The sequence below is a fragment of the Macaca fascicularis genome, chromosome 3 (assembly GCF_037993035.2).
Source record: "Macaca fascicularis isolate 582-1 chromosome 3, T2T-MFA8v1.1".
Classification (NCBI taxonomy): Eukaryota; Metazoa; Chordata; class Mammalia; order Primates; family Cercopithecidae; genus Macaca; species Macaca fascicularis.
Window position 1 is genome coordinate 33014054 of NC_088377.1, and position 19068 is coordinate 33033121.

The window sequence follows — 19068 nt, forward strand, 5'->3', positions numbered from 1 at the left end:
TGAAGTAGGAGCTGAGACCCCGCCCCTTCTCCGGCTTTACGGCTCCGCCTGGGTGAGGGGGCGCGGCCGGCGCCGGGAGCGCGCGCCGGGGCAAGGCGAGGTCTCAGGGCCACGCCCCCAGCGGACGTGGGGAACCGCCCACCGCACGGCTCCCTCGCCTGCCGTAGGGCTGGTTGGTGGGAGAGTGGGTGAGAGTAAGAAAGATGAATGCAGAAAGGGCCTTACCCTTTAGCTCCTGGGGTGGCTTCCTTTTTTTCTGGCACATTAATTGATTTTGGATTTATTCAGTCAACATTTTAAATACAATGACTGTAGAGATTATTTAAATTGTAATAACTTCATTGCAGAAGCTCCCAGGCGAATGCAGGGAGATTCATTTCTTTGTGTCCGAAGAATAAAGGAACAAATCACGAAGATATTAAATTATAAATAATTTTTGAAAGAATCGATGTTTGCATGGATGTGGATACAACAGAAAACTAGAATTAAAGTTTATTTTCCTAGAAAGTGCTCCCTAGATGAGTTTTTGAAACTGGTCACAGAGGTTTTAAGTGGACTCCAAAAGGAACTTGAGAAAGCGAATACCAAGGGATATACTGGTGAGACTGAGCAAGTTTTGTGTCTAAGCCAGTTTTTGAGGATGGCAGCTGGGGCTGTGCTTTGTTTCAGGGCTATACTTTGTATATGGTGTACCAGGCTAGAGGCTTAGTTCTTTCTTGGGGATAATTTTGTTTTTAATAAAAGTCTTAAGAACAATAAAATTACAAGGAAGGAGAGAGAAACCTTAGAATCTCAGTACTTTGATAAATCAACTGCCAACTGTTAACTTGGTTTCCTTTCTGAAGCTACCATACGTCTACATAGGACCTTGAGATCATCCCATGAATATCATATAGGTAATCAAAACATTATTTGACCTTTAGTTTCGCATCGTGATAAAATTTCATTTTGAATTGAGGAAGCATGCTTTTATCTGGTCGATGGACCAACAAAAGTCATCTTTTCTAATGAAAAGGTACACATTTTAGGAAATCCTAATTTCTAATTGATCTCTGACATTACATAGTTTTATTACTTTGAACAAGTGATTTCTCTTTGGAATTCGGATTCTGTTTCTTAAGGAATGGATTGGACTAAATATAGTTACTTCATTTAATAGGTATTTTCTGAATGCTTAATTCATGGAAAACAAAGGTAAATATAGGCCGGGCGCGGTGGCTCAAGCCTGTAATCCCAGCACTTTGGGAGGCCGAGACGGGCGGATCACGAGGTCAGGAGTTCCAGACCATCCTGGCTAACACGGTGAAACCCCGTCTCTACTAAAAAATACAAAAAACTAGCCGGGCGAGGTGGCGGGCGCCTGTAGTCCCGGCTACTCGGGAGGCTGAGGCAGGAGAATGGCGTAAAAACCCAGGAGGCAGAGCTTGCAGTGAGCTGAGATCCGGCCACTGCACTCCAGCCTGGGCGACACAGCGAGACTCCGTCTCAAAAAAAAAAAAAACAAAGGTAAATATAAAAATCTGACCTCCTAAAGCTTATATTGTGGGAAAGACAGCCTTTCTACCCTCACAAATATAATATAAATGCTAGTGACTTCGGTAGTTACCTTCAACTGATAAAAGTCCTGTCTCCATTTTTTTTTCCTTTTTCTTTGCTTATCATCAGTATAGTTGTGGTACAGTAAGAAGGAGTTAAGGAAACACTCATATTGTAGGCAAATAAATATATGTTGATCAAATAAATGGATACTTGCAAGTCTCTGTTATGTGTAGACCTCTCGATTTATTAGTATTCATTTGCTTCATAAATCTTATCAAACCAACAGATTTCTTCCTTAAATTTACCTCAGACATTTCTTATATGGGAGCTGTATCTTCAGGTTTCACTTTAAACCACTGCATGCATATGAGTGTGTATGCTACAAACCTTTAACTACACTTGTAATTAATGTTCATATTATATTGTTCTATTGAAATTTGCATCCTTATTTGTCTACAAATGTGCATAATTTTGGTGTTCTAATATCCTCTTCTAGCTGTACATAAGTTTATAGTGCTTATAATTCTAGAGTACTTAGTTAATATTATGAACTCTGAAAGTCAGCTCCTGTAGTTAGCAATTTTCTCAGAATATGATCTCAATATATCATTTTTCTAATGTAAGCATACTGTGTTTCTTAACTCATATTGAATGCATGCATGGTAATAAATCTAGTAGGTTAAAAATAATTCACTTCACTTTCAGTATTTACTGGACCGTTAGTCATATATCAGGTTTTAATGGGTTAAATACATGTAACACTCTATAAAGAGCTAGCCTTTCTTCATTTATATCAGGATGTCTGATGTCCCTAACTGAATGAACATATAATAAATGAAAATATATGTATATGTACATGTATACCTCTGTATGTCTATATATGTATAATTAGAGCTTCTTTATCTTCTTTTGCCCAGCCAACTCTTTTTTTTTTTTTTTTCTTTTATTTTGAGATGGAGTTTTGCTCTTGTCGCTCAGGCTGGAGTGCAATGCCGCAATCTCAGCTCACTGCAACCTCTGCCTCCCAGGTTCAAGTGATTCTCCTGCCTCAGCCTCCAAGTAGCTGTAATTACAGCTGTATAATAAATAGCTGTTGAAATAATTAAGATTAAATAAATGAACGTCTTTACTTTGTATCCCCAACAACAAAGTCTGTGCCTGGAAATCAATAGGTACTTAATAAAAGCATAAATGAATGAACAACTGAAATGGAACAACTGAATGAACAAATGAATGAACAACTGAAATGGAAGGGAAGGAGGGAGGGAGGGAGGGAGGGAAGGAAGGTGGCCAATTACTATTAAGGGATTTTATTGGATGCTTTTTTAAATTGAACTCATTTTTGTCTTCACTTTTTTAAACCCTTATTTTGTCTTTATTCTGATTTTTTCCTAACCATCTTTTTGTCAAGTAAATACAGTTTTTAAATTGTTTTACATGTATTAGATGTTTATTGTAAATAAATATTTTTAAAATTTAAGGAAATAAAGTAAAAATACTGACAGATTTATCATGCAGAGATAACTATTTCAGAGGAAAACCTTCCAGACTTTGAAATATATATCACACTTTAGGAAAATAGACCACGCTATATAATACTGTTTTTCAGCTTGCCCTCTGCCCTCTAAAACTGTAATGAGGCCTTTTACACCAATAAATACTGATCTATCTGTATCATTAGTTTTAATCCATAGTAGATACCCAATTAGACTAATCTCTCATTGTTAGATTTTATATTGCTTTCATTTTTTGACTGTTATTGGAATGGTGAGATGAACGTCTTTGCTCATATATTTGTGCACATGTGGGCCATTTGCCACATATAAGGACCTTGGATGTGTCTGTAGGAAAGTGTCTTGGATTTCTGTAGGAAGTATCTTTGATGCTTAATTGCTGAATCAAAGGGTAAGACTGTTAAACATTTTGACACACTGACAAATTAATAAAAGGTTGTGACAAAATATATTGTGATAAACAGTGATTTTCCATCTCAATAAACACTAATTAACTTACTTGTAAAGTGCTTGAAGAACGCCTGGTGCATAGGACTCAATAAATTTTAAATCTTCATCGTCATCATCACATCATCATCATGAACATCCCCTTTGAGTTAATGTTTATTGTGAGTGTGTATGTAAGCTACTTACAATCATTTTTTATATCCAAGGAGGACTAAACAAGTGCTTAAATAGATTATGTCTTACTAAACTATTGGAATTTTGTAACTTTGTCATCCCCCAATATTTTCCTGTTTAAGGCAATAAACATTAATAACCTCATCTTTCTCATATTAGCAGTATGTAAAATACATGATAATGAAGAAGCATAATTTTAAATTTTGAAACTCTGTATTATACTGCCTGATATGCCAGTATTTTTCAGTATGAACTCTTTAGAATTGTAAAGATGAAAGTAAATGTGCAAGACTCATAGTGCTGCGTCGAAAGCACAAAGAAAAAAGGAAATTATAAGTGACGGAGGAAAGATTTGTATTTTAATTTATTAAGTAAAGCTTGTTAGGAAAAATTTGTTTTAGGAGGTACGACACATTATCTTTCTTCCCATATTCTGAAATGATGTGGCTTATTTACATCTTTGTTAGAGAGGTGCAACTCTTACAGCTAAGCGCTGTGGAAGGACCTAGATTAGTTTTGGTCTCCAAACAAATTGTAGTGGTGGTATTGTTTTAAAAATGGAAATCTCGTGTAAAACACCCAGAGATCAAACGGTTCAAAATAATGATGCAATTTCCTCAGCAGTTAAATTTTCGTGATTATTTTTAAACTAATACCTCATTTTGTTTGTGAATTTTCTCAAATACTTCCCCAGACCTCAGATTAGTTTATGCAGATTTATAACATATAAAAAGCACTCCTGTTCTTACTGTGCTTTTGGAGCTTTAGAGAAACTTGAATTTTTGAAAAATGAATTTAATTTTTAAACTTGTAATTTACGTACTTAGAACAACTCCCAATTTTTCTTGCTTACTAAAAGTCCACTGCTGGTAAGAAAAGAAGATAATTATGTAAACATGTAAAAAGAAAATGCACGCTAATTTTAAAATGGTCATCATATTAAAGACTTTTTTTAATATAATTTTCACCTTTTAGCCTCAAGTGATGAGCCAAAATTTTGAATTTTAAAATAGCCTCTGCTTTGGGGATGTAAAATAACATAAATATGAAAAGCTCATATTTTATACTTGACAGAGCTTGGTGGATATGGATTTCATTACTGATTTATGGTATGTAAAGATATCTTAGTTTGTAATCAAAGTGAATATAAACCACAACTTTTTCTGACTCTTTCCATTTCTAGCATTTTCTAACATCACATTTGCATATTTTTCCTGACCGCTTCTGAAATCCTGAGGTTAAAAGGATACAGAAAGATGTAATTAGATTTATCATTCCCTTAAATTCAACTTGTGTAGCTGAAGGTTTGTTTGTGACTTATTACAGAGCCTGTGACTTAAAAATCCTTCCCACAACCACAAGCTAAAATGGGAGAAAACAAACTACCTCACCTTTTCAACCAAGAGGGAGGAGCAAAAATCAGTGAACTTTTACAGTAGAACCTGCCAGCCTGTGACGATCCTACCAAAAAGAAACCTCAGTGAGTTACGGAATTTCCTTTTTGGTGAATTGAGTGCTGCTTTTGCTTTTCTCAGATTCCAAATGAGAGTATACATTTTTCTTTGTTTGATGTGCTGGGTAAAGTCTGGTAAGATATTAATAATTTGATTTATCTTTAAAAATTGCATATAAAATAGTGTGGTCTATATTCTGGGATAAAGAATGTTATGATATAATGGGATAAAAATATGCTATGATTATTGGTACTGATTATAACAAACATTACTATCAAGAAAACTTCTGTGTGTGTGTGCATGTGTTTGTTTAATAAGTTGACATTTTGCATTTTATTTACTTGCCAGATAATTAGTAACTAGAAAACCTTTTTTTTTTTAAAAAAAGATGTAACTAGAGACTAAATAGAAATACTCAAGAGAAAAAAAATTCGGTAATGGAGAAATTAATTCGGTATTTAAAATTATGCCTTAAATATCTTGTTTCAATTTTATTTGTTTCACTAGCTCTACTTTTGAAGAAAATTCTTACTTGGATAAATTATTGATTGCAAAACAAAATAAACATATACTACAACTTTTGCTCTCATTCAGTATGACAAAAAACAAAGCTGTTTTATGGTAATAAGGTAGAACTTTATTCTGGTTTATTGGTGTATAGTAATAAAGTTTATCAATATTAAGACTCGTTTTCTACTTTATGATAAAGTAGAATTACTTGTTCAACTTGATAATTTGTTCTGCTTTATGGTAATAACAGTGACAAATTTAAAATTGAAGATGAATAGTTTTCCATAGGGGTTTTATGAGAGCAGATTATTTCCTTTATGTTTTAAATTTATTTGAAATTTGTTAATGCATACTTGAATAACTTTAAAAATTAACTAGAAATTAACGTTATTTCTTATGTTTTTAATTGGCTATTTGAGATAACCATAAATTGTGGAACTATTTGAATTTTATATTTAAATATAGAATCTAAATAATACTGATATGCAGTTTATAATTTATATTATTACTCTGAAGTTTCTTGATAGGGATTTTATGTTATTATAATGTATAATAGTGGCATCTTAAGTTGAAAGCCAGAGAAATTTGAAGTCTAGGCCCCAATCTTATGTGTCATTTTTAATGCAGTTATAAACATTTTAATATCATAGTTTACATTAAAAAGTTATTTGGCAGACTTTCTGATATTATTGTTTTGATTAGTATTTAGTCAGTTGCCTACATTTTCAGTTGGGAAAATTCAAACGTAATTGCTTTGTATGTTTCTGTCTGCTAATTCTTGTATAATGGTGATTAAAATACAATAGTAGAACTTTTAGATATTAACAGTAGTAAATAGAAAATAAGTGATTTAAAAAGTTTACTGATCCTCAAATTCATTTTTACCCCATGTAGACTCTATGCTTTCTCTCATTTTCCTTGAATCTCTACTTCATTAAAAAATTTTGTTGATTTTCAGTAGTTTATTTCATACAAGTGTGTTTTATTTATTACACATGCTCCTTTCTTCTCCACTAGAGATTCTGATATATACCTCCAGGAGGGCATGTTTCATGTTTCTCAACATGAAAATCATTGATTACATCTGCCTTTAATAAAGAAATGATATTCTGAAAAGCAAATTAGTCAGGTGTTTTTAAAAATTGTAAGTAGAATAAAATGGGAGGGGAGAGATAGGTCAAAAAACTTTATACAAATATACAGTACATTTGTGTATCTACATGTTCAAATTATATGCATATATGCATATTTATTCTTAGTACAGTTGCCAACTTATTGTAACTATTTACATTGAAATTTTTGTTGTTGCTATTATTATATTGCAAGGGTCAGAAATTCTTTTTTTCTTTGGACAGGGTCTCATTCTGTCACCCAGGCTGGAGTATAGTGTGAAGGTCATGGCTCACTACAGCCTCGACCTCCTAGTTTCAAGCAATCCTCTGGCTTCAGCCTCCAGGGTAGCTAGGGCTACAGGCACACACCACCACGCCTGCTAATTTTGTAATTTTTGGAGAGACAGCATTTCACTATATTACCCAGGCTGGTCTCCAACTCTTGGTCTCAAGTGATCTGCCCGTCTCAGCCTCCCAAAGTGCTGGGATTATAGGCGTGAGCCACTGAGCTGGCCAGGAAATATTTTTGTAAATGACCAGATAGTAAATATTTTAGGTTTTGTGGGCCATACAGTCCCTTTTGCATCTACTCAGCTTTGTCACCAAAGCAAGAAAGCAGCAGTAGATAATGCATAAACAAGTAAATGTGCATGTGTGCTAATACAACTTTATTTATGGACACTCACATTTGAATTTGTTGTAACTTTCATGTCACCAAATATTATAATTTTGATTTTCTCCCAACCATTTAAACATGTAAAACACATTCTTAGCTTGTCAACCAGACCTGACCACAGGACATAGTTTCCCACTCCTGTGTGCTTTGAAAGAGATGTTAAAGACAGATTAATTCAGGTTTCTCATTTCACAGTCGAGGAAAGTGAAATGCAGAATAAAATGGAGTTATTTTTGTAAAGTCACACAACTTGGAGTATGTGGTAAAAATGCAAATTCTTATCCATAGGCTGGAGGTGAAGCCCAAGATTAGCAATTCTACTAAGCTCTCACGTGATGCCCATGGGTACGCAGACCACCTTCTATAAGGAAGTTATAGAACCGTGGAAGCCTGTTTGTAGGGCAGTAATCTTTCTAGAACCCATGGGATCCTGAGCTGACTGCCTCAACAAAATCATTATTTTTCTCTAAATTGTGTCAGTATTTTTCTGGTATGATCTGTGATTAATTTTTCTTGACTTACTAAAATCAGATGCCCTCAAGGAATTTTAATTTATTGTACTACAATCTCTTTAAACAAGGATCATGTGAAAGAACATGAAATTTGGAACTAAAAGACCCAGTTTCATGTCCTGGTGGCATGTTATCTTGTGCCAAGTCACTCAACCTCTATGAACCTGTTTCCTCATTTCTAAATGCAGTTAATACCTGTAATACTATCTCACTCTATCGTGAAGCTCGAAGAAGGTAATATGAATGTTGATTTGGTCACGTAGAAAGCAATATTAATTAGGTTAGAATAATCCACTGTGTTTTCTTCCGTGTTCATTTTCTCTTTAATTCTTTTAGATAATTTCCAGATATAAGACTTCTCCATGTGTGGTTCATGAACTACCATATGAGAATTCTCTGGGTTACCCACTTAAAGAGTGCCAATATATCTACCAAATCAGAATTTCTGGGGATGGCCCCAGGAAATTACATTCTGAAAATTCTGCTGTTCCCAGTCATTTTTTTTTTACATCCATTTTTAAAATCATTCTTGAGAATTCCTGGTATAAAGACTTGTTAGACACCCTACTTTATTTTGCTTGTGTAGTCCGATTCATTTTCAACAGCTTTCCTAACATTTGCATACATGAGTTGCTGACTGAATATCTTGTTTTTTCATTAAAAATTAATCAACATAGTTGTGCCTATTATTTCTAGAGTACATAGTAATATTTTGATAGATATAATGCATAAAGATTATATCCAAGTAATTAGTGTATTGATATCTCACACAGTTATTTCTTTGTGCTGGGAACACTCAGTATCCCCCTAGCTGTTTGAAACTATATATAATTGTTAACTATAGTCATTCTACATGATGTAGAACACTAGAACTTATTTCTCCTATCTAACTATAATTTTGCATTCTTTTTAAATGTGTGTTTTTGATTGGTTCATGACTACATAATTAATGATATATTTGCCTTTTATTTTGCCTTCTGCCACTAGCGTTCAGGGATTTTAACGTTTTGCCTACAGTGTTGTGTCTTAACTGGCTCTGTGGCCATAGAAGCCACTGTCTTTGTAGCATCAAGTGGGTCAATTGTTTCGTGCTTGGATTTCTGCTGGCCCAAAAGGGTCTTCTTTCTTATTACAGATGAATAAACAGAGAGCTAGTGAACTTCTGATAGGGTCTTATTTATGTTACTCAAATGTTTACATAATAACTTGTGCCAAAAATATAGTGCTCATGCTTTTCAGTTGTCACCCAGAAATGTCCTGTGGCTTCTAGTTGTGTGCCTGAGATCATTTAATCTCTTTTAACTTCACTTTCTTCATATATAAAATGAAGAAAAGAATAGGAAATATAAAACAACACTGGACTTGCCATGAAGTGATAGCTAAATATAAACTATTATCATATGATTAATATTGTTGTTGTTCACAAATCCATGTTTTTCCAGAAATGAGGAAAGAGAAGGAAGGAGGTTTTCATGTAGGATTTTTGGGATGAGAATGGGGGTTTAGATTATCAGAAAAAAAGGGTTAAATCTTTCTAAGATGTATAGGGATTGTAGCTTTTTATGACTAAGTTTTAAGGCTCTCTGTTCTTGACTTGAGTCAGCAAAACTAGTGTTTTTTTTTGTTCATTTTGATTACAAACTAAATTCTTTATACACCATAAAATCAATAATGAAAACACTGAAAATTGCAAAACAAACTTGTCTCAGCAGCTTGCCCAGCATGAAAAAGCATTTGAAATCAAAGAATGTTGCAGTAACAGGAGATCATTTCTTTCAACTCCTTCCATTTAAACATGAGAAAACTGAGGCTCAGAGATGAGAGGTAAATAACTTGCTCAGAGTCACAAGAGATTTTTGAGAGAGGCTAGAGGTACTTGAGTCAGCTGTTCACGTGCAAGGCACTATGCCTGCCTCTGGACTGTCTGTTTTAATCTCCTTGCTCTCAATTTCACAGGCATTGTAACTGTAATGGAAATATGTTTCAGAGAGAATGCTGGACAACCTACAATGACTATTTATAACTTCCCCATGTGTCTTTGGCATTTTTAACATTTTTGCTGCTTCTATAATTTGAAACCTAACAAGATTTTCAGTATTACTTCTCAGCTTACCTCTCTGTTGAGGTTACTGCTAGAGTCATTATCTTCCTACATCTTTGGAAATAAAGCACTATATTATGTACCTGCTAGTGAATTTTGAATCACAATAGAGTTACTTAGTCTATTTCTCAGATCCTCAATTTGTTAATTTTTCAAACAGGTACAAAAATTAATACTAATCTTTCTGTTTTAGATATATTCAGTTTTTTGCTGATACCATTCATTTTGGCAATTTTTATTTTTAATTAACTGAAGTCTATTAAATCTATTTTCTCTCATTAAAAAACTAAGAAATGAATATTTTAGATATAGAAAACTAAAAAATATTAAAATAGAGACAATAGAAATCACGCAGAGAAATACAGATAGAGAACACAATTTAATCAGCATCACTGCAAACTATATTTGTGTTGGTTAATATCTTACCCAATAAATATGTGTGTGTGTGTGGGGGGGTGTGTGTACAAATATATGCATGTGTTTACAGTGTATTATATATATGCTATATCACGGATGAAATATTATGTAAATATGGGCTGTATATATAGAAATAGATATTCATGTGGTTAGTGTGTATGGTTTTCATTATCTTCTTATTGTATTTCATTTTACATAATACATGTTTTCTGATGTTATCTTTAGTTTTCAGAAACATAATTTCTTTTTTTTTTATTATTATTATACTTTAAGTTCTAGGGTACATGTGCATAACGTGCAGGTTTGTTACATATGTATACTTGTGCCATGTTGGTGTGCTGCACCCATCAACTCGTCAGCACCCATCAACTCGTCATTTACATCAGGTATAACTCCCAATGCAATCCCTCCCCCCTCCCCCCTCCCCATGATAGGCCCCGGTGTGTGATGTTCCCCTTCCTGAGTCCAAGTGATCTCATTGTTCAGTTCCCACCTATGAGTGAGAACATGCGGTGTTTGGTTTTCTGTTCTTGTGATAGTTTGCTAAGAATGATGGTTTCCAGCTGCATCCATGTCCCTACAAAGGACACAAACTCATCCTTTTTGATGGCTGCATAGTATTCCATGGTGTATATGTGCCACATTTTCTTAATCCAATCTGTCACTGATGGACATTTGGGTTGGTTCCAAGTCTTTGCTATTGTGAATAGTGCCGCAGTAAACATACGTGTGCATGTGTCTTTATAGCAGCATAATTTATAATCCTTTGGGTATATACCCAGTAATGGGATGGCTGGGTCATATGGTACATCTAGTTCTAGATCCTTGAGGAATCGCCATACTGTTTTCCATAATGGTTGAACTGGTTTACAATCCCACCAACAGTGTAAAAGTGTTCCTATTTCTCCACATCCTCTCCAGCACCTGTTGTTTCCTGACTTTTTAATGATCGCCATTCTAACTGGTGTGAGATGGTATCTCATTGTGGTTTTGATTTGCATTTCTCTGATGGCCAGTGATGATGAGCATTTTTTCATGTGTCTGTTGGCTGTATGAATGTCTTCTTTTGAGAAATGTCTGTTCATATCCTTTGCCCACTTTTTGATGGGGTTGTTTTTTTCTTGTAAATTTGTTTGAGTTCTTTGTAGGTTCTGGATATTAGCCCTTTGTCAGATGAGTAGATTGCAAAAATTTTCTCCCATTCTGTAGGTTGCCTGTTCACTCTGATGGTAGTTTCTTTTGCTGTGCAGAAGCTCTTTAGTTTAATGAGATCCCATTTGTCAATTTTGGCTTTTGCTGCCATTGCTTTTGGTGTTTTAGACATGAAGTCTTTGCCCATGCCTATGTCCTGAATGGTACTACCTAGGTTTTCCTCTAGGATTTTTATGGTATTAGGTCTAACATTTAAGTCTCTAATCCATCTTCATAATTTCTTAAATGCTGTATAGTCCCCATCTTAGAAATACATGATAATTTATTTTTCCAGTCTCTAATTTCCATGGATTTAATTGAATCCTAAATATTCTGTATTGAAATGTTGCAATATACATTGATGTTAGTAGTCAATGAGTATAAAGGTAAAAATGATATGGTAATTTTACTTTAATTAAAATTTAGTGATTTTTTTAAGGAGACTAAGCATATGTTAATACATTTATGACCTCTCTGAACATTTTTAGAAAATGTCGGTTTATATCCCTCACCTGGTGTTCAACTATAGTATTCTTTTTCTTTTTTCTCATTTACAGTTTTGTATATCTGTATTAGTTCCTTTCCTACCTTATATTGAAAACACTTCCATAGTTCATTTTTTGTCTTTTGTCTAGTTTATAGTGTTTCTTTATGTACAGATGTTTTAAATGTATGTGCTATGAAACCTATTGGCTTCATGGTTTCTTTGTTTTTATGCTGAAAAATTATTCTTCAATCTGAGATCATATATATATTAACTGTATCCTTCTTCTAGTTTGTATAATTTTACTTTTACATGGACTACTTTAATATAACTAGAATCAAATAATTATCCTAACATTTTTTATTTAAAAATCCATCACCTTTGACTGCTTTTAATTGCCATAATTATTCTAGCTAAAATGGTGTATTTCTGGGTGTCCCCATTCTATTTCATTAAACTGTCTATCAATTTTTGGTTCTGTTTCACAGGCCTCTTTTTAATTGGTTTATTATGTAAACATAATTTTAATCATGGTCCTATTATCTTCAAAATATCATTTATTTTTCTTATACACTTTCTGCCTCTCCTTAGTTATAGTATTGAGACGTTATTTTAGAATTGCACTGCAGATATACATTAATTTGAGCAGAACTTACTTCATGATATTAATGCTTATATTCAATCATGATGTATTTCAGTACTGTATTTTTAAAAATTTCTTTTTTCATTTTTTCCTTTTTTCTCTTTTCCTCTTCTTTCTGTTTTCTTTTCCTTCTTTTCTCTCTCTCCTCCCCAATCTTTCCACATCTTTTTTTAAAAAAACTAGTTAATTTGCAAATCATAGGAACCTAGTTTAAACCAGCTTAAACCCACTCACCCTTCAAAAAATAGGAATTTATTATATCATATAACTGAAAAATTTTGAATTAAATACTACTACATTTATTTATACCACTGCACGTATTAAGCCTAGCATCCATTAGCTATTCTTCCTGGTGCTGTCGCTGCCCCTAACCCCCATGAACAGGGCCCAGTGTGTGTTGTTCTCCCCCATGTGTCCATGTGATCTCAGCGTTTAGCTCCCACTTAAAAGTGAGAACATGTGGCATTTGGTTTTCTGTTTCTGTGTTAATTTGCTAAGGATAATGGCCTTTAGCTCCATTCATGTCCCTGCGAAGGCTATGATCTCATTCATTTTTAAGGCTGTATAGTATTCCATGGTGTATGTGTACCACATTTTCTTTATCCAGTCTATCACTGATGGGCGTTTAGGTTGATTCAATGTCTTTGCAACTGTGAATCGTGCTGCAGTGAACATGTGTTTTTTTAATAGAATGATTTATATCCCTTTGGGTATATACCCAGTAATTGGATTGCTAAGCTGAATAGTTGTTCTGTTTTTTAGCTCTTTGAGGAATTGCCACACTGTCTTCCACAATGGTTGAACTAATTTATGTTCCCACTGATAACATGTAAGTGTTCCTTTTTCTCCACAACCTTGTCAGTGTCTGTTATTTTTTGACTTTTTAAGAGCCATTCTGAATGGTGTGAGATGATATCTCATTCGGTTTTGATTGACATTTATCTACTCATCAGCGATGTTGAGGTTTTATTTTCATGTAATTGTTAGCCACATGTATGTCTTCTTTTGAAAAGTGCTCATGTCATTTGCCCACTTTTTAATGGAGTTATTAGTTTTTATTCTTGTAAATTTGTTTAAGTTCCTTATAGATTCTGGATATTAAACCTTTGTCAGATGCATAGTTTGCAGAAATTTTCTCCCATTCTGTAGGTTGTTTAGTCTGTTGATAGTTACTTTTGCTGTGCAGAAGCTCTTTAGTTTAATTAGATCCCACTTGTTAATTTTTGTTTTAGTTGCAGTTGCCTTGGTGTTTTTGTCATGAAATCTTAGCCTGTGTCTGTGTTCTGAATGGCATTGCCTAAGTTGTCTTTCAGGGTTTTTGTAGTGTTGGGTTTTACATTTTATGTTTTTAATCCCACTTCAGTTAATTTTTGTATATGATGTAAGGAAGGAGTCCAGTTTCAATCTTCTTTATAAGGCTAATCAGTTATCCCAGCACCACTTATTCAATAGGGAATCCTTTCCCATCGTTTTTGGCAGGTTTGTTGAAGATCAGATAGTTGTAGGTGTGCAGCATTATGTCTGGGTTCTCTACTCTGTTCCATTGGTTTATGTGTCTGTTTTTGTACTAGGATCATGCTGTTTTGGTTACTGTAGCCCTGTAGTATAGTTTGAAGTCAGGTAGTGTGATGCCTCCAGCTTTGTTCTTTGTGCTTAGGATTGCCTTGGCTATTTGGGCCCTTTTTTGGTTCCATGTGAATATTAAAATAGTTTTTTTCTTGTTCTGTGAGTAATCTCAGTGGTAGTTTAATAGTAATAGCATTGAATCTATAAATTGCTTTGGGCAGTATTATCATTTTAATGATACTGATTCTTTCTATCCATAAGCGTGGTATGTTTCTCTATTTTTTGTGTGTGTCATCTCTGATTTATCTGAGCAGTGTTTTGTTGTTCTCCTAGTAGAGATCTTTCACTACCCTAGTTAGATGTATTCCTAGGTATTTTATTCTTTTTGTGGCAATTGTGAATGAGAGTTAATTCCTGATTTGGCTCAAGGCTTGACTTTGTTGGTGTATAGGAATACTAGTGATTTTTGCATACTGATTATGTATCCTGAGACTTTGCTGAAGTTCTTCTTTATCAATTTAAGAGGCATTTGGGCAGAGACTATACGGTTTTCTAGAGATAGGATCATGTTGTCTGCAAACAGCAGTAGTTCGACTTCCTCTCTCCCTATTTGGATGCCTTTTATTTCTTTCAAATCTTGCCTGATTGCCTGGGTCAGGACTTCCAATACTATGTTGAATAGGAATGGTGAGAAAGGGTATCCTTTTCTTGGCTGTTTTCAAGGGGAATGCTTTCAGCTTTTATCCATTTAGTATGATGTTGGCTGTGGGTTTGTCATATATGGCTCTTATTATCTTGAGGCATGTTCCTTCAATACATAGTTTATTGAGAGTTTTTAGCATGGAGCAATGTTGAATTTTATTGAAGGCCTTTTCTGCATCTATTGAGATAATCACGTGGTTTTTGTCTTTAGTTCTGTTTATGTGATGAGTCACATTTATTGATTTGTGTATGTTGAACCAACCTTGCATCCCAGAGATGAAGCCTACTTGATCATGGTGGATAAGCTTGTTGATGTGCTACTGGATTCGGTTTGCCAGTATTTGTTAAGGATTTTTGCATTGATACTCATCAAGGATATTGGCCTGAAGTTTTTTGTGTTGTTGTTAAATCTCTGCCAGATTTTGGTATCAGGATGATGATGGCCTCATAGAATGAGTTAGGGAGGAGTCCCTCCTCCTCATTTTTTCAGGAATAGTTTCAGTAGGAATGGTACCAGCTCTTCTTTGTACATCTAGTAGAATTCATCTGTGAATGCATCTGGTCCCAGGCTTTTCCCAGGTTTTTTTCTTTTTTTGGTTGGTAGGCTGTTTATTACTTCCTAAATTTCAGAGCTCATCATTGGTATGTTCAGGGATACCAGTACTTCCTGACGTCTGTCTTGGGAGCATGTATTTGTCCAGGAATTTATCAATTTCTTTTAGGTTTTCTGGTTAATATGCATAGAAGTGTCTATAATATTCTCTGATGATTGTGTTTCTGTGGGTTAAGTAGTAATATCACCCTTATTGTTACTGGTTCTGTTTATGTGACTCTTCTTTTCTTCTTTATTAGTCTAGCCAGCAGGCTATTTATTGTATTAATTTTTTCCAGAAAACCATCTCCTTGATTCATTGATCTCTTGAATAGTATTTCATTTCTCAGTCTCCTTCAGTTCAGCTCTGATTTTGGTTATTTGTTGTCTTCTGCTAGTTTGTAATTTGTTTGCTCGTGGTTCCCTAGTTATTTTAGTTGTGATGTTAGATTGTTAACTTGAGATCTTTCTAACTTTTTGATGTAGTCATTTAGTGTTATCAATTTCTCTCTTATCACTGCCCTAGCTGTATCCCAAAGATTCTGGTATGTTGCATCTTTTTTCTCATTAGTTTCAAATAATTTCTCGAAACGTTAATTTTACCCAGGATTCACTTAGGAGTAGGTTATTCTATTTCATGTAATTATATCATTTTGAGTGAATTTCTTAGCCTTAATTTCTAATTTGATTACACTGTGGTATGAGAGACTTTTTGTTATGATTTCATTTCTTTTGCTTTGCTGAGGAGTGTTTTACTTTCAATTGTGTGTCTGATTTTAGAGTATTTGCCATGTGGCCTTGAGAAAAATGTATATTCTATTGTTTTATGTGGAGCTATCAGGTCCATTTGATCCAGTGCTGAGTTCTGGTACTGGATATCTTTATTAATTTTCTGTCTCAGTAATATATCTCATATTGTCAGTGGATTGTTGAAGTCCCCATTATTATTGTGTGGGATTCTAAGTCCCTTGGAAGGTCTCTGAGAAAGAGCATGCTTTACAAACCTGGGTGCTCCTGTGTTGGGTACATACATATTTAGGGCAGGTAGATTTTCTTGTTGAATGGAACCCTCTATGATTATGTAATGTCTTTGTCTTTTCTGATCTTTGTTGATTTAAAATCTATTTTGTCAGAAACTAGAATTGCAACCCCTGTGTTTTTTTCTGTTTTATATTTGCTTGGTAGATTCTTTTCCACCCCTTTATTTTGAGCCCATGTTTGTCACTGTATGTGAGATGGGTTTTTTGAAGACAGCATACAAATGGGTCTTGGTACTTTATCCAGTTTGCCACCCTGTGTCTTTTAATTGAGGCATTTAACCCATTGACATGTAAGGTTAGTATGGATATATGTGGATTCGACCCTGTCATCATGATATTAGCTCGTTACTTTGCAGACTTGTGTATGTGGTTGTTTTATAGTGTCAGCAGTCTGTGTACTTCAGTATATTTTTGTAATGACTGGTAATGATCTTTCCTTTCCCTATCTAGTGCTTTATTCCAGAGCTCTTGTAAGGCAGGTCTGGTGGTAACAAATTCCCTCAGCATTTGCTTGTCTGAAAAAGATCTTATATCTCTTTTGCTTATGAAGCTTAGTTTGCCCAGATATGAAATTCTAGCCTGGAATTTCTTTTCTTTAAGAATCTTGAATAGTGGCTCCCAATCTCTTCTGGCTTGTAGGGTTTCTGCTGAAAGGTCTTCTGTTAGTCTGATGGCTCCCCTTTGTGGATGACCTGGTTTTTCTCTCTTGCTGCCTTTAACATTTTTCTTTCACTTCAACCTTGTAGAATCTGATGATTTTGTGTCTTGGGGATGATCTTCTTTTAAAGTATCTTACTGGGGTTCTTTGCATTTCCTGAATTTGAACGTTGCCCTCTCTAGGTAGGTTGGGGAAATTCTTCTGGATGATATCCTAAAATATATTTTCCAATTTTGTTCTATTCTCCCCATCTCTTTCAGGTACACCAATGAGTCATAGATTTATTTGGTATCTTTACATGATCCCATATTTCTCTGAGATTCTTCCTTTTCATTCTTTTCTCTCTACTCTTGTCTACCTGTCTTATTTCAGAAAGGCAGTCTTCTAGCCCTGAGATTCTTTCCTTTGCTTGGTCTATTCTGCTGTTAATACCTGTGATTGCATTATGAAATTCAATCACAAGTAGTGTGTTTTTCAGTTCTAGCCAGTCAGTTACATTATCATCTATATTGGCTATTTTGTCTGTCAGCACCTGCAACATTTTATCATGATATTTAGCTTCCTACTTTTCAAATCTTAATGCTACATTAGAATATTAAAAAATAATACATAGTGTGATAGCAGACACTTTTTATACTTTTTAATTTTAATGGAAATATGCACTAGTGTTTTATCATTAGTATGATTATTCCAATTGGCATAAAATAAAAAAGCATTCTGTTATTTTATTAAGTTATATTTCTATTCTAACTTATATTTAAAATAGTATAAATTAATTTTTTGTTCTTATGCTCTGTATTTTTGTGATTTGGGAATTTTGCCTTTAGATTGTTGTATGGGTCGGAATGACATATCTAATTTATCTGGGGGTGTGTGTGTGTGTGTGTGTGTATTTGTCCTATCTTTATGTTTGACATTAGGATTATTCTAGCTTTTAAGAATTATTTGTTGAACTTTATATTTTTCTATTATTTGAAAAAGTTTTGGATCTTTAAGTTTCTAAAAATTAATTTTATTGATGTTGAGTATAAATACAATAAAATGTACACACATTTAAATGTACTTTGATTATTTTTTGTTGTTGATGCTGAGATAGGTTCTTCTTCTGTTGCCCAGGCTGTAGTGCAGTGGTGCTACCATGGCTCACTAAGCCTTGATCTTCTGGGTTCAGGCAATCCTCCTACCTCAGCCTCCTGAGTAGGTAGGACCACAGGTGTGTACTACCAGACCTGGTTTATTTTTCACTTTTTTTTTTTTTTTTTTTTTGTAGAGACATCGTCTTACTACCTTGCTTAGACTGGTCTTGAACTCCTAGCCTCCAGCAATCCTCCTGCCTTGACCTCTCAGAGTTCTGGAATTACAGATGTGAGCCACTGCACCAGGCCTAATGAGTTTTGGAAAAAAAAAAAATAGGTGCATCGTACTTCTTATGGTATATAACAACCATAAAGTCAAGATATAAAACATTTCCTGCACCCTTAAAATTTAGCTTTTTGCAATTAATCCCTTCCACACCTCTGGTTCTATATAACCCAGACCTTCTTTATGACACTATATTAAATATTTCTTTTGTAGAATTTCATATACATGAAAATTTAAAATATGTGCTTTTTTGTTTCTGGAGTCTTTTGCTCAGCATAATGCTTTTGTGATTCATCCAAGTTTTTGCATGCATAAGAAGTTTATTTCTTTTTATTGCTGGGTAGTATTAATTTATTACAATTTAATTACCCGTA

General features: G+C 34.3%; 1 protein-coding gene across 2 annotated transcripts in view; it reads left to right on the forward strand.

Moving 5' to 3' along the window:
• The first annotated feature begins 5009 nt into the window (after window positions 1-5009).
• Window positions 5010-19068, forward strand: part of LIPI (lipase I) — a 104354-nt gene continuing 90295 nt past the window's right edge. The window contains exon 1 of one of the 2 annotated variants that reach the window (XM_065541127.2): window positions 5010-5262. In XM_065541127.2, coding sequence (XP_065397199.1) covers window positions 5217-5262 — 46 coding nt within the window. In that variant the 5' untranslated portion in view covers window positions 5010-5216. The remainder of the gene's footprint in view (window positions 5263-19068) is intronic. The other variant, XM_005548943.5, reaches the window with a different exon arrangement.